The 13,835-nt window shown below is 44.2% G+C and overlaps 1 protein-coding gene and 1 non-coding gene across 2 annotated transcripts in view; both read left to right on the forward strand.

Annotated features, from left to right (window-relative positions):
- Positions 1 to 13,835, forward strand: part of LOC140404358 (tetraspanin-3-like) — a 76,902-nt gene that overhangs the window by 31,606 nt on the left and 31,461 nt on the right. The window contains exons 2-3 of the mRNA XM_072492779.1: positions 8,374 to 8,565; positions 11,584 to 11,658. Of these exons, the coding sequence (XP_072348880.1) occupies positions 8,374 to 8,565; positions 11,584 to 11,658 (267 nt within the window). The remainder of the gene's footprint in view (positions 1 to 8,373; positions 8,566 to 11,583; positions 11,659 to 13,835) is intronic.
- On the forward strand, positions 6,517 to 6,712 carry LOC140404518 (U2 spliceosomal RNA). Its single transcript, XR_011938526.1, has one exon. It is a non-coding gene; the product is annotated as a U2 spliceosomal RNA (small nuclear RNA).

Genomic DNA, 13,835 nt, shown 5'->3' on the forward strand with positions numbered 1-13,835 from the left:
ACTATGGAGTGCTTCAAAATCTGCCTGCCCCATTTTAACCATCTGTCACTCGACCTCCCTACTTTATGATGTTCAGTATTGGACAGATTCACAATAGTTTATTTGTAAAACTTATGACACCCGCCCATGACCCACCCACGGGTTGCAACCCGCACTTTGAAAAACCCTGGAGTAATAGGACAATTGAGACATTAAACCTGGACGATTCTTGATATAACTAGCTGTACCATGCCTCAAAATGCATGTGTACTTCCCAATTGGGTTGCCTTCGATTTATTTTCTCTTTTTGAATATTCTGATCCTTGCTTGTATATAGTTTCGTGATGGGTGGCTGTCCTCTAGTATCTTGTCAAGTGGCCAATTTCTCCATGTGTGCATTTAGCAAATGTTGTTCAACTGTTCGATTGTGGCATATCAGGCCTGGAAGTGCTTGATGCTGATGTCCATGCCAGGTATCACAGAATGAGTGGGTGTGCCAGATTGTGAAATTATCTTTGGTTTTTCTCACTTGATCTGGAGGTTTCATTGTGGGCCCGTTTGACAGGAAAGCCTTTCCTGAGACCTAAAGCCAACTGGGTAAATGCACCCTCTGAAATAAGACATGCAGTCAGAGGTTCCTGATTAGATTTCTACAGTATTTGTGTCAACTTCCCCTAGGCTGGGGAGAGAAGGGAAGGAAAGCGCCAGCCAGCATTCTGCTTCTGATTGTCCCGAGTGTTATTTGGTGAAAGATTTGGGTATAGATGTTGGGTATGGACTGGATCGGACAATGCTACTCTGACTGACCATTTTGTGTTTACGCACTTACCATTTGGATGAGAAATCAGAGGACTGCTGCCGTTATAGGTCTGCAGCCCAGCAAGGGTCGCTTGTTTCAGGAGAAGAAAGTAGACAGTTGGCCAAAAGATAGATTCTCCAGACTGATTTAGCACTCTTTGTGGAAATTATCTAGTTTCAGATTTAAAACTTTTATTTTAGAATTTTCATAGTCTAATTGTGGTGGTCACATTGAGCTTTTTGAAAATATTAATGCTTCACTCAACACTCCGTTTGATATTTTCCCACAAATGCTTTCTTTTTAATTTCTTTTTTTATTATAAATTTAGAATATCCAATAATTTTTTCCAATTAAGGGGCAATTTAATGTGGCCAATCCACCGAACCTGCACATCTTTGGGTTGTGGGGCAGTGACCCAGGGCCAGGATCGAACCCGGGTCCTCGGCACCGTGAGGCAGCTGTGCTGGCCACTGCGCCATCATGCTGCCCTCACAAATGCTTTCTAAAAGAGATCACTGGATTGGGAATCTTTCCCGCCCTTCCTAACCTGGATTATATTTTTGTGACTGGGAAAGGAAGATGGATTTATTTTTTCATTTAAAAACTGGCACCACGAACCGTAGGCTTGCTAAGGTCAACAGGACCTTGTTATAGTAATTTGATACCAAATCACTCCAGTTGCATCACATTTACACTCTTGTGACCTTCAAAGCCAAACCTCCGGAAGGTTAAGATTGATGTTTGAGGCTTATTGATCAGCAGGTGCACATTCTGTTCTTCATGTCACAAAATGCCTTTCTCTGTTTGAGTACTGCTAATGAAAATCCTCATACTTGATCTGCATGTCGTACTGACAAAGTGCCTGTTTCAGGTTCTATTGAGAATTGACTCTGACCTACTTTGTGTGCACGTAAGCAGTTACGTTGGTGATTTGCACTGCAACTGGTATTGTTTGTGCTGCCCCTACTCCATCGTGGAAGTATTGTTTTAATATGAACCACCTTTTCTTTGAATACTTGTGTTCCCTAATGCACTTGAACATGTAGTATCAAGGATTTTGAGGAAGTGGAAGTGTCGTGATAGCGTTTTCAAAGAGCTGGTGCTGGTACTTTGGACAAAATGATCACCACCTGTTCTGCAAGATTCCTAACTACTTTTCTGACATTTTTTAAAAGCAAATCTTCTCTCTCTCACTTTTTTTTCCCTGTGGGGAAATGCCGAAAGGATCCCTGAGCTGTTTAGTAGCCCATTGAACTGCATTATGAACGCTCCATTTGTGGCCAAACAGTCCTGGCGTTGGACTTGAACATGGTGCTTTTGGTCCAGAGGTAGGGTTCTACTACCGTGCCACATGGCCGCCACAATTCTTAGAATGCTGAGGACTGCAAAAAGGCAGGAATAGATTTCTGACCCTTTTTCACACAACAGCATATTTTGCCTTCCCTTTTTTCTTATGCATACTGCTGATCATGGTCGCACGTTATGCTTCGGATTATTATGATCTTGAACATTTTAAACTATTTTTAAAAATAAATTTAAGAGTACCCAATTATTTTTTTCCAATTGAGGGGCAATTTAGTGTGGCCAATCCACCTAACCTGCACATCTTTGAGTTGTGGGGGTGAAACCCACGCAGATGCGGGGAGAACGTGCAAACGCCACATGAACAGTGACCTGGGGCCGTGATGGAACCTGGGTCCTCAGCGCTGGCACTAAGCAATCTTGAACAAATTGCCATTATATAGGTGGGGAAATGCTGTGGAGAAGTTTGAGAGAGTGAGGGTTATGAATTTGACTATGGGGCGGGAGAGGTCTGTGAGTGTGGTTTATAGGTAGGCTGGATGGTACAGAACAGGATTTGGATGACCATGGTTTTGAAGATCAACACAGACTGGCTCTCCAGTGTTGGGGAGGTTGAGTTCAAATGTAACCATGTGATGATGAAGATTTCAGCAGCTAATGTGGGGAGAAGCAGGTGATAGCGGTGAAAGCAAACTTAGATTTGAAACTTAATTTGTGGTTGAATAGGCGAAAAAGTGGAAGGAAGATTTGCATTTACGTCTTTCAAGATCCGAGGCATACCCAAGAGCTTGACAGCCAATGCAGTATTTTTGAAATGTAGTCACTATTGCAACGGAGGAGGCACAGCGACCAATCAGCACTTAGCAAGCCTCCACAGCAGTGTGATGATTACCAGATGATCTGTTTTGGAGGGATTAAAATGGACCAGAATAATTCCCCTCTCCCTCCAAAATGGCGATCGTGGGCCCTTTTCCATTCACCCCAGAGCAGGCCGGGCCACGATTTGACATCTCATCTGATAGGTGGTACCTCCAATAGTGCAGCATCTCCCTCAAAACTGTCAATCTAGTTTGTGCCAGAATCACTGGAGTAGGACTTGACCCATAAGGCAAGAGTACTGAGCACTGATGACCCTATCAAGAGGACAGTTGGTCAGAGGAGTGAAGTTGAGTCATGACATTTCTTTATTGAAGCTTATGCAGTCTCATAGAATGTCTAAAGTGAGCTCAGCTAATAATTTGGTACTTGTACTTGAGCGCAGTAAAGCTTCAATACTTTTGAACATTAGTCGTGAGTAAAACAGCCAGGCTAATCTAAAAGCACAGTTTGGTAGATTACAAGATCAAAGCAACTTTCTAAATCTGGGAAAGGGAAAGATTCATCTATTAAACAGATTTGATATTGTGACTGGAGAACTGCAGAAAGGTTTGCTGCCCGGTCAATTGTTTAAGCTCCTGAGTTTACACACATTGAGAACGGAGGTAATACGGGTGGCATGTGGCGCAGTGGTTAGCACTGGGACTGCGGCGCTGAGGACCCGGGTTCGAATCCCGGCCCTGGGTCACTGTCCGTGTGGAGTTTGCACATTCTCCCCATGTCTCTGTGGGTTTCACCCCCACCGCCCAAAGATATGCAGGTTAGGTGGATTGACCACGCTAAATTGCCCCTGAATTGGGGAAAAAAAATTGGGTTCTCTAAATTTTTTTTTTTTAAAGTAAAAAAAGAGAATGGAGGTAATTGGCATTCTGAAGGGATAAATGTACGGAACTGTAAAGCTAAGTTTCAGTAGGAGGTTTAAAAAAAACTTACTAGAGGTAGAAGAGAGCAATTTGAAGATTAATTGTGAATCTTGAGGGTAAGGAGGTGGACCCTGTAGTCTGGCTTTCCCAGAGACAGAAAAAAAACCTTAAATTGTGAAATAAAATAGAAAATTCTGAATCCACAACACTCCAGTATGAGGGCACAACATGGGACAAAGTTTTGCTTGGAAATCCTTGGACCCCTAAAACATTTATGAATCTTTGAGCAGTATTGACTCTTGGGGTGGTGAATGGAACACAGTGTGTAGTAGCACTGCTCAATTACCAAAGCATAAACACAACCAACTGCAAGAATGCGGCTGATTCACCATCAGCCTGTCTCGTAAATATAAATCTGGCATTGGAATAATTGCCTGCTGTTTCTGCGGGCCGAGGGCATGGTGCCAATCCTGTCTGTCTACACCGGTTACTGTACCTAGCAGTCAGGCCCCTGTAAATCAGCTATAAGTCCAGCAGCAGGCTGTAAGGGAAATTGAGTGCCACCAGTTGGCCATCTTCTCACTGGCCATGATTCTGTCAATTAGAAACAATGGACAGCATTCTTGTTGCTCGGGCACTCTTGAGATTTGTGGGTGGTGTCATGCCGCCAGTACTCTGTATTTCACAGTGCTTAATTTTACATTTTAATGAGGCCTATTCCATATGACTTTGTGTCAGTATTCTTTAAATAGTTTTAAAGTGTCATCAATGCTTATACATAAAGAAGAGCGTATGGTACAGATTTCAGTCCCCGCCACCCCTGATCCTTTCAATTTAAAATGATCCATATTGTGGGCCTGGTGTGTCTCGAGCCTCAAGGTCTGCATTTCAGGCATTTATTTTTCACCTGGGTTGACTTGTTTGTTTTCTGGATCAGTGTTAGTGCCTTCATGTTGCCTCATTGGATGCACCAAGGTCTGTTAGTGTCAGTAACTTTGATGCATCAGATTAATGGGAAAGTTGACTTTGTATATCTGTATATATTGCGCTGTGAAAATGCTTGGGCACCGTAATTTCAGTAGCACCGCTCAAGTGATTATGAGCTGGTGCCTGTTCTGGAACTTTATCACATTGTGTTGAATACAATTGTGTGCCTTAGTTCAGCTAATTGTACCAACATATCCCTTCATAACCTCTATCCAGGTATTCAGCAGTACATAGGGAAAGAGGGAAGGGGAAGTTTTTTTGTTCATTCATGGGATGTGGGCATCATTGGTAAACACAGCAATTATTGCCCATCCCTAATTGCCCTTGAGAAGATGGTGGTGTATGTGTCCATGCAGTCCTTGTAGGAAGAGAATTCCAATAAATGCTGGCCTAACCAGCAATGCCCTCATCCCGTAAATTAATTTTAAAAAAAGAATGGCAATATATTTCCAAGTCAGCACATTGGGTGTCTGTCAGGGAAACTTGCAGGTGGTTGGCCCATGCATCTGGTGGCCTTGTCCTTCTAGATCCTAGAGCTTCTGGGTTTGGAAGGTGCTGTCAAAGAGGTTTTGGTGAGTTGCTGCAATGCATCTTGTAGATGGTGCACATTGCTCCCACTGTGGTGCTGGAGCGAGTGAATGTTTAAGGTGATGGGTGGGGTTTCAGTCAAGCAGGTTGCTTTTTCCTAAATGCCGACAAGCTTCTTGATTGTTGTTGAAGCTGCCCTCATTCGGGCAAGTGCAGAGTATTCCATTACACTCCTGAATCATAGAATCATAGAATTTACAGTGCAGAAGGAGGCCATTTGGCCTCTCGAGTCCGCACGGTCCCTTGAAAAAAGCACCCCACTTCAGCGACCCAAGTCTGGAATCGAACCTGGGATCTTGGAGCCGTGAAGCAACTGTGCTAACCACTGTGCTACCGTCCTGATCTGTGCCTTGTTGGTGGACAGGCTTTGGTGGGTGGGGAGGTGAGTTCCTCGCCACAGACTTCCCAACCTCTGACCTGCTCTTGTAACCACACTATATTTATATGGCTAGTCCAGTAGTTTCTAGTTGATGCTGACCTCTAGGATGTTATTAGGGGAAGGGATGGTAATGCCATTGAATGCCAAGGGCAGGTGATTGGATTCTCTTTTTTGAGATGACCATTGCCTCGCATTTGTGTACACACATGTTAACTTGCTGCTGATCAGCCCCAGCCTATATAAAGTCCAGGTCTTGCTGTATATGGGCACAAACCGTTTCACTGTCTGCGGAGTCACAATAGTGCTGAACAGTTTTTAGCAACACTTTCCATCACTTTCCTGATGTTTTTGAGAGTAGTCTGATGTGATGTCAATTGACTGTGTTGGATTTGTCCTGCTCTTTGTGGACAGGACATACGTGGCAATTTTCCACATGGTTGGATAAATGCCATTGTTATAGCTGGAACATGGAAAGGAAATATTGCAGAAAAGATCCATCAAATGTTACAACCCTTTGAGACATCCCTGAGCTCCAAGGAAATATTGAACAGATTGTTTACTCTGGAGGAAAGAAGACTTGAAGGAAGGTTTGAAAACCTTAAATTCTTAACAGATAATATAACCCCAGTAATATGTTTTGGAATTTCTCCCAATTTGGGGAAACACAAACTTAATTGGAAAATGGTAGCTGGGGGAGTATGTGGAACAGACCGGTAGAGAGGTAGATCCTGACAGATTTAAGGATCGCTTCTCGGCCTTTTGGCTGAGATCAAGTGTAATATCTGCTCGGCCTTTTGGCTCAGATTTGATATGTCTTGCTTGTGGAGACCATAAATTGGATTCAATTTGAATTGGTTTTTGGAGCAGGCAAGGAGCTGGATTAGGGGGTTTGCCCCCTGTCCACACTCTGAGCCCTGGCTTGGTAACTCAGAAAAAGTAATTAAAAAAAGAAAGATTTAAGGGACCACTGCATAGATGTTTGAGGGGCTAGCGGTTATGGTCGTTAGCTTTTAGGACAAGTCAGAAGATCTGTAGTGTCTTTTCCTGTCCTGTATCTTCCCAGTTCCAATTTTTATACTGCAAACTGTGTCTTTTACTGTGTCATGCAAGAATGCAACTAATTTAGATTTCTGGTAGTATTTCTTGGAACTTGTGGCAAAGGAGGTCAATATCAGCGATTCCTGATTGGCTGGATGGGGGTCTGTGTTTCTTCTAGTATTTGGAGACCTTCCTGAAGGTAAGGCTGAGACAAATTCTCAGTGCACTATGAAAAATCGCTCTGCGTATATGTGCTATGATATGGATATGCATCATAGCACATATACGCAGAGCGATTTTTCATAGTGCTTTGCTTTGTATTGCTATGCCATTGTAGGGGGTGTGACATATACCAAATTGGATTGTACTGCAAAGTCAGTTTTGCAAGCCAATGCAAATCTTTGCAAGTCTTGCTGCTCTGGTGCAGAACCTTTACTGATCCACATGGCAAGAGTCAAAAATCAGTGACGTTTCCTTCGCAATCCGGTTGATCTGGTTACCAGCTGCAGAACACTCGGGCGGCAGTAGTTATAGCAATTATGGTATTTGACGTCAGCAAGTTGCAAAATTGAATTTGAATCTGGTAATAATTGGCTACTACTGAATTAAAGTAATCATGAAACCTGCTGGCTTGTTACCTCTGAATGCATCATGCAATTGCCATCTACGGTGCACACGCCCTGCACAGCGGGTTTTCTCTGACTGCCTTCTGAAGTGGCTGGCTGTAGTGTTACCTGCGTGGTCGATAACACGTGTTACTCAATCCTTGGCTGATGGTGAGGTCCTCTGAATCTTGTTGAAGAAGACTCAAACTCGTCCAGTAACAACAAAGATTTATTGAGTAACTATAACTATTAATGCGTGAGTTCTTTACCTTAACATGGGAACTAGGAATTGGATAACCAGATTTAACAATTGTAACTAAATGTAACTCCACTAACTATCTATGTGATTCTGATGTTTCCCTGTTCACAGCACACCCGAGAGAGAGACAGAGACCCCGTGTGGTTTCCCTTTTTACCCCTGTTGGTCCATCCCTCTGGTGATCATGTGGTGCTGCTATCTACCCATTAACCCCTTGTGTGCATGCACCTACAGAGATCACCACCACAGTGGCGTGGGAAGTTTCTCTGTTGTAAAAACAGCCACTACTTTGGGACAGCTGAGGGATGGCACAGTGGTTAGCACCGCTGCCTCACGACACTGAGGACCCGGGTTCGATCCCAGCCCCGGGGTCACTGTCCATGTGGAGTTTGCACATTCTCACCGTGTCTGCGTGGGTCTCACACCCACAACCCAAAGATGTGCAGGGTAGGTGGAATGGCCGCATTAAAAATTGCTCCTTAAATTGGGGAAGAAAATAATTGGTTACACTCAATTTAAAAAAACAAAAAAACTTTGTGACTACTGGTGATGGATAATAAACCCACAACCCAATGAAAATAAAGCTGGAACCTGTGGTCAAAAGCCAAACAGCTGATTGATCAGAAAAGTGTCTCGATTGCAGGCAAAAAGAATTGCAACTTATTCAATGTACTAATTTAAAAAAATATTTTGTACAGGCGGCAGCAGGGATCCTGTGTTACGTGGGGGCCTATGTCTTCATTACGTACGACGATTACGACCACTTCTTTGAAGATGTGTACACGCTAATTCCTGCGGTTGTCATCATTGGGGTTGGGACACTCCTGTTCATCATCGGTTTGATTGGCTGTTGTGCTACTATCCGTGAAAGCCGATGTGGCCTGGCAACTGTAAGTATTCTGAATGATATAGTACCTGAACAAATAAGTTAACTTGAGGTAAAATGTGCTGTCTCAAGCACACTTCAGCTTTAAAATTGTAGTTGAAATGCAGTTAAAATAGATCTCATTAAAATATTTTTGCCTCGGGTGGCACAGTGGTTAGCACTGCTGCCTCACTGCACTGAGGACCCGGGTTTGATCCCGTCCCCGGGTCACTGTCCGTGTGGAGTTTGCACATTCTCCTCGTGTCTGCGTGGGTCTCACCCCCACAACCCAAAAAAGATGTGCAGGGTAGGTCCATTGGCCATGCCAAATAGCCACTTAATTGGGAAAATAAAAATTGGGCGCTTTAAATTTTTTTAAAAAGTAAATGAGAAAACCGTAACTAACCTCTTAAGCCTGACACTATATTCCAATTAAGCAAACTGATACATTTCATATACCACTCATGAATAAAGGTTTCTACTTTTTTTATAAATTAAGGGGCAATGTTTCCAATTAAGGGGCAATTTAACGTGTTCAATCTTGCACACCTACCTCGCACATCTTTGTGTCGTGGGGCGAAACCCATGCAAACATGGGGAGAATGTGCAAACTCCACATGGACAGTGACCCAGAGCCGGGATCGAACCTGGGACCTCGGTACCGTGAGACTGCAGTGTGAACCACTGAGCTTACTTTTCTATGTGGAGAACCTTTGGGGTGAGAACTGTTCAGGACCAAACTGAAACATTTCTGTCTGGATGCGAGTTCCAGGACCAACTGCCTTTTCAGACATATCTGGCATCTCATATTCACTGCCCAAATCAGAAGGCATTCTTTTGTCTCTTTTTACAAGATGTTCCTTGGCTTGTTTAATCAAGTCCAAACACAATAAACCCCATAAATTATCTACACCCAGGGATCCTACAAATATAAACAATACCTAATTAGCTATCTATCTGTAAACAAGTAAATGGTTCTTAAGATCTATTAGCAGAACACTTCACCTGCAAATCAATGACCTACCTTTTACGACACCTTAAGCACAGCTCTAGCAGACATACTGTCTGTATGCATCTTAACTCCGGTTCAATAACATTACTTTAAAAAAATGACTTTCTTACAGTCAACACAGTCTGCCACAGTTGTATAATCTTTAGCAAGTTAATTGCTTTTCAATTGACTGCATGAATAGGTGGCATGTGTGAGTGACGACATTAAAACAAAATTGGCTTAAGTATACTAACCCTAATGATGCACAGCAGCAAAGAAGTTTGTAATTTTTATGACTCCACATCTCTGATCATCACACTTGCATTATTTATCTTCCTGATGAATACTACTTAAAGAAAACGGCCGGGGTATTTAAATTTGGTTATTTAAATAAGCTTGGTCTCGAAAGCTCAATAGTAATGCTGACCATGAAACTTACTAGATTGTGGTCAAAACCTTCCCGGCTTATTAAAAAGGTGCTACTACAGAGAGGAAGGAAGGCAGGCAGGGGGTTTGGGTCTTCCGAACCTGATGTATTACTACTGGGCAGCAAATGTGGAGAAGGTACGGAGCTGGGTCAGAGGGGTTGACTCCCAATAGGTCAGAATGGAGGAGAGTTTGGGTAGGGGGCCAGGATTGAAGGCGTTGTGACAGCGCCGCTCCCGACGGCCCCGGGGAGATACTCGGGGAGACCGGTAGTAATAGCTTTGTTGAGAATTTGGAGGCAGTTTTGACAGCACTTCGGGTTGGGGGCAGGGTCAAGGGAAATACCGATTCGGGGAAACCATAGATTTGAGCCAGGGAAGTGGGATGGAAATTTTCAGAGATGGGAGGAGAAAGGAATTGGGACACACAAAGATTTATTTCTTGAGGGTCATTTTGCAGGATTGAAGGAGCTGGGAGTGAAGAATGGGCTGGAGCAGGGGGAAATATTTAGATACATGCAGGTTCGAGACATTGTCAGAAAGGAGATACAGAGCTTCCCAAAAGAGCCTGCTTCCACACTGCTGGAGGAGGTGCTGATGACGGGGGGGACTGGAGAAGGGGGTAGTATCGACGGTTTACGGGGCTATTTTGGAGGAGGAGAAGGCACCACTAGTGGGAGGAAGAATTGGGAGAGGGTATGGAGGAGGGGTTCTGGTGTGAGGTGTTCCGGAGGGTGAACTCCTCCACCTCCTGTGCGAGGTTGGGGCTGGTACGGCGGAAGGTGATGTATGGAGCGCACCTTACAAGGGCGAGGATGAGCCGGGTCTTTGAGGGGGTAGAAGATGAGTGTGAACGTTGCGGGGAAGGCCCCGCAAACCACGTTCATATGTTTTGGTCCTGTCCAAAGCTGGAGGATTACTGGAAGGAGGTGGTTTGGGTAATCTCTAAAGTGGTGCACGTGAAACTGGACCTGGGTCCTCGGCAGGCCATATTCGGGGTGTTGGACCTGCCGGGGTTGGAAACGGGCGCGGAGGCAGATGTTGTAGCCTTCGCCTTGTTGGCTGCCCGAAGGCGAATCCTGTTAGGGTGGAGATCAACCTCTCCACCCTGTGCCCTGGTGTGGCAGGGGGCCTTGCTGGAATTCTTAACGCTTGAAAAGGTCAAATTTGAACTGAGGGGATGGATGGAGGGATTCTACAATTCATGGGCGCTATTCATTATGCACTTTCGAGACTTAGATCACATCGAACGTTAGGGGGGTTGGGGGCTGGGAGTGGGTGGGGTGGGGGGGGGGCAAGACTGTGTTAATGGTGACTATGGGTGATTCCTGATTCCTTTTTGTGATTTGTTTATGTTAACATGCGGGCCAATGTCTGGGGTTTGGTGGGAGGATGGGATCGTTGTTACTGATATGGGGATTGACATTACATTCATTACTGATTATTGTTTATTGTTGGGTGTAAATTTGGGAGAAAATGTGAAGAAGAAGGAGAATAAAAAAATATGAAAACAATGTCCACCTCCATGAATGAATAAAACAAAACAGTAACACAGGTTAACAATGCCAAAGTAATTCTGCAGAAATTGAAATTATATATATTTTTTCTCTTTTTTTTCCCCCAAAAGTTTGTGCTGATTCTCCTGTTAGTTTTCATCACAGAATGGGTTGTCGTGGTACTTGGCTACATCTACAGAGCAAAGGTAAACTTCAATCCACAGTTGCTTGATATGCTTTAATTCCCTATTAGTCGGGTGCTAATACTAATTTCAAGTAAAAGGGAAAAAATTGGCCGTTGTCCGCAACTGCAAAGCTGTAGGGCAAGCAATGCCAACCATGTTATCTATCGATGTCAATTCTAATGTTAGTTTGTGCAATTGAATGACACTGTTTGTGGTTCAGGGACCTATAGTATCTCTCATCCAGTTCCCAGCCAGGACATGCAAGTTCAGATCTCAGCGTTTCTTACAATTTTGCCTAACCATCAACAAAGTAAATGTAAAGTTAAATCACATTGCCCAGGGTTACAAGTCCCTGAACAAGTCAGATGTGGTATGTACGCTATTACGATCAGACAATACCCTGAGTATTGCATCTATTTCTTATCGTGTACCAAAAGGGAGATATGTAAGCGCAAGGAAGTATCTGGAGAGAAACCAGAAGAATTCACTCTGGTCATTGTGTCAATTTACGAGGTGTGACTGGCAAACTGTGGTAGTAGAGTTATTACGGTACCTGGTAATGCTGGAACACCATTGGTAGAAATTGTATGCTTCCTATTGGTCAAGCTGTATGGTAGCTCCGCCCTGCTAGACGGGTATAAGAGCCCGTGCCGCCCCAGCAGCCTTCATTCTGTACCTGAGCTGCTGGGGGAAACATCTAGCTTACTACAGCCTTCAGTTGGACTTTAGTGGTCATTGATCGTGCATCACAAACCTTGGACTTTTCCACTTTGAAACACAATTTGAAAGGGTAGCAAAGATGCACAATCAACATCCTTGGGGTTACCATTGATCAGAAACTGAACTGGACTAGCCATATTAATACTGTGGATACCAGGGCAGGTCAAAGGCTGGGAATCCTGTGGTGAGTAACTCGCCTCCTGACCCCCAAAAGCCTGTCCACTAGCTACAAGGTGTCAGGAGTGTAATGGAATCCACTTGCCTGGATGAGTGCAGCTCCAACAACACTCGAGAAGCTCAACACCATTCAGGACAAAGCTTAATTGCTCCTCCTTTCATAAACATTCACACCCTCCACCATTGCCGAACAGTAGCAGTCGTGTGTACAATCTACAAGAATCACTGCAGTACCTCACCAAGGTTCATTAGGCAGCTCCTTCCAAACCCACGACCACTACCATCTAGAAGCTCAAAGACAGCAGATACCTGGGAACCCCACCACCTGGAGGTGCCCCTCCAAATCGCTCATCATCCTGACTTGGAAATATGCCTCTGTTCCTTCACAGTCGCTGGGGAAACATCCTGGAACTCCTTCCCTAATAGCACAGTGGGTGTACCTATACCTCGTGGACCACAACGGTTCGAGAAGGCAACTCACCACCAACTTCTGAAGGGCAACTAGGGATGGGCAATAAATGCTTGCCGGACCAGCCAACGCCTACATCCCTGAAATGAATTTTAAATAACTGAAGCCATATAAACAGGACAAGGGCACACAGTTTAGAAAAAAAATAAGACCAGTTTAGGCTTGACGTCAGGGAGTACTTTGCCCATTGAGTAACACATGGGATAGGCAGTAGGGTAGTGGTGGTGAACCTTCGAAAGGAATTTATATACAAGAGCTAAATGCTGTGATAGCACCATGAGATAATTGTGGGTGGAGAAGCTGGAATAGGCCTCTTCTCTTTCTCTCTCTCTCTTTCCCCCCCCCCCCCCCCCCCCCCCCCCCCCCCATCTGTCTATTCTATGCTTAACCAACAAGGCATTGTCTTCAGATGTAGGAGGAAGTATTTATATCCGTCTTTCAAAATGTGGCACTCAGTTCTGAGGTGATCCATTCAGGTAATGAAATTGACTGTTACATAGATTTGGTAATTGGAAAAAGTAAGCTTTGGATTCAATAGTTTGTTTGTACCGTTGGCTGCTAGCTTCATGGACTTTGTACATTTTGGCAGCTTTACTTCCGTTGAAACCCCATGCAACTATGTTCTCCTTGGTTCAACCCGGAGTCCCATGAGTGTTGGTGTTAAGAGCTGAAAGAGCTAAGAGGTTTGTGCTGTTTAAACTCTTGCGGGTTTGCTGTCTGCTGGCAGAGTGCAAGTAATTCTCCCAAGGCCGATGCAAATGTCACACCCTGTTAAAGCCACTAAAGTGAAGTAAGGCAGTCAATTTGCAAGCTAATCTACTTTGGTGATCCT

Source organism: Scyliorhinus torazame, chromosome 30, assembly GCF_047496885.1.
Source record: "Scyliorhinus torazame isolate Kashiwa2021f chromosome 30, sScyTor2.1, whole genome shotgun sequence".
Taxonomy (NCBI): Eukaryota; Metazoa; Chordata; class Chondrichthyes; order Carcharhiniformes; family Scyliorhinidae; genus Scyliorhinus; species Scyliorhinus torazame.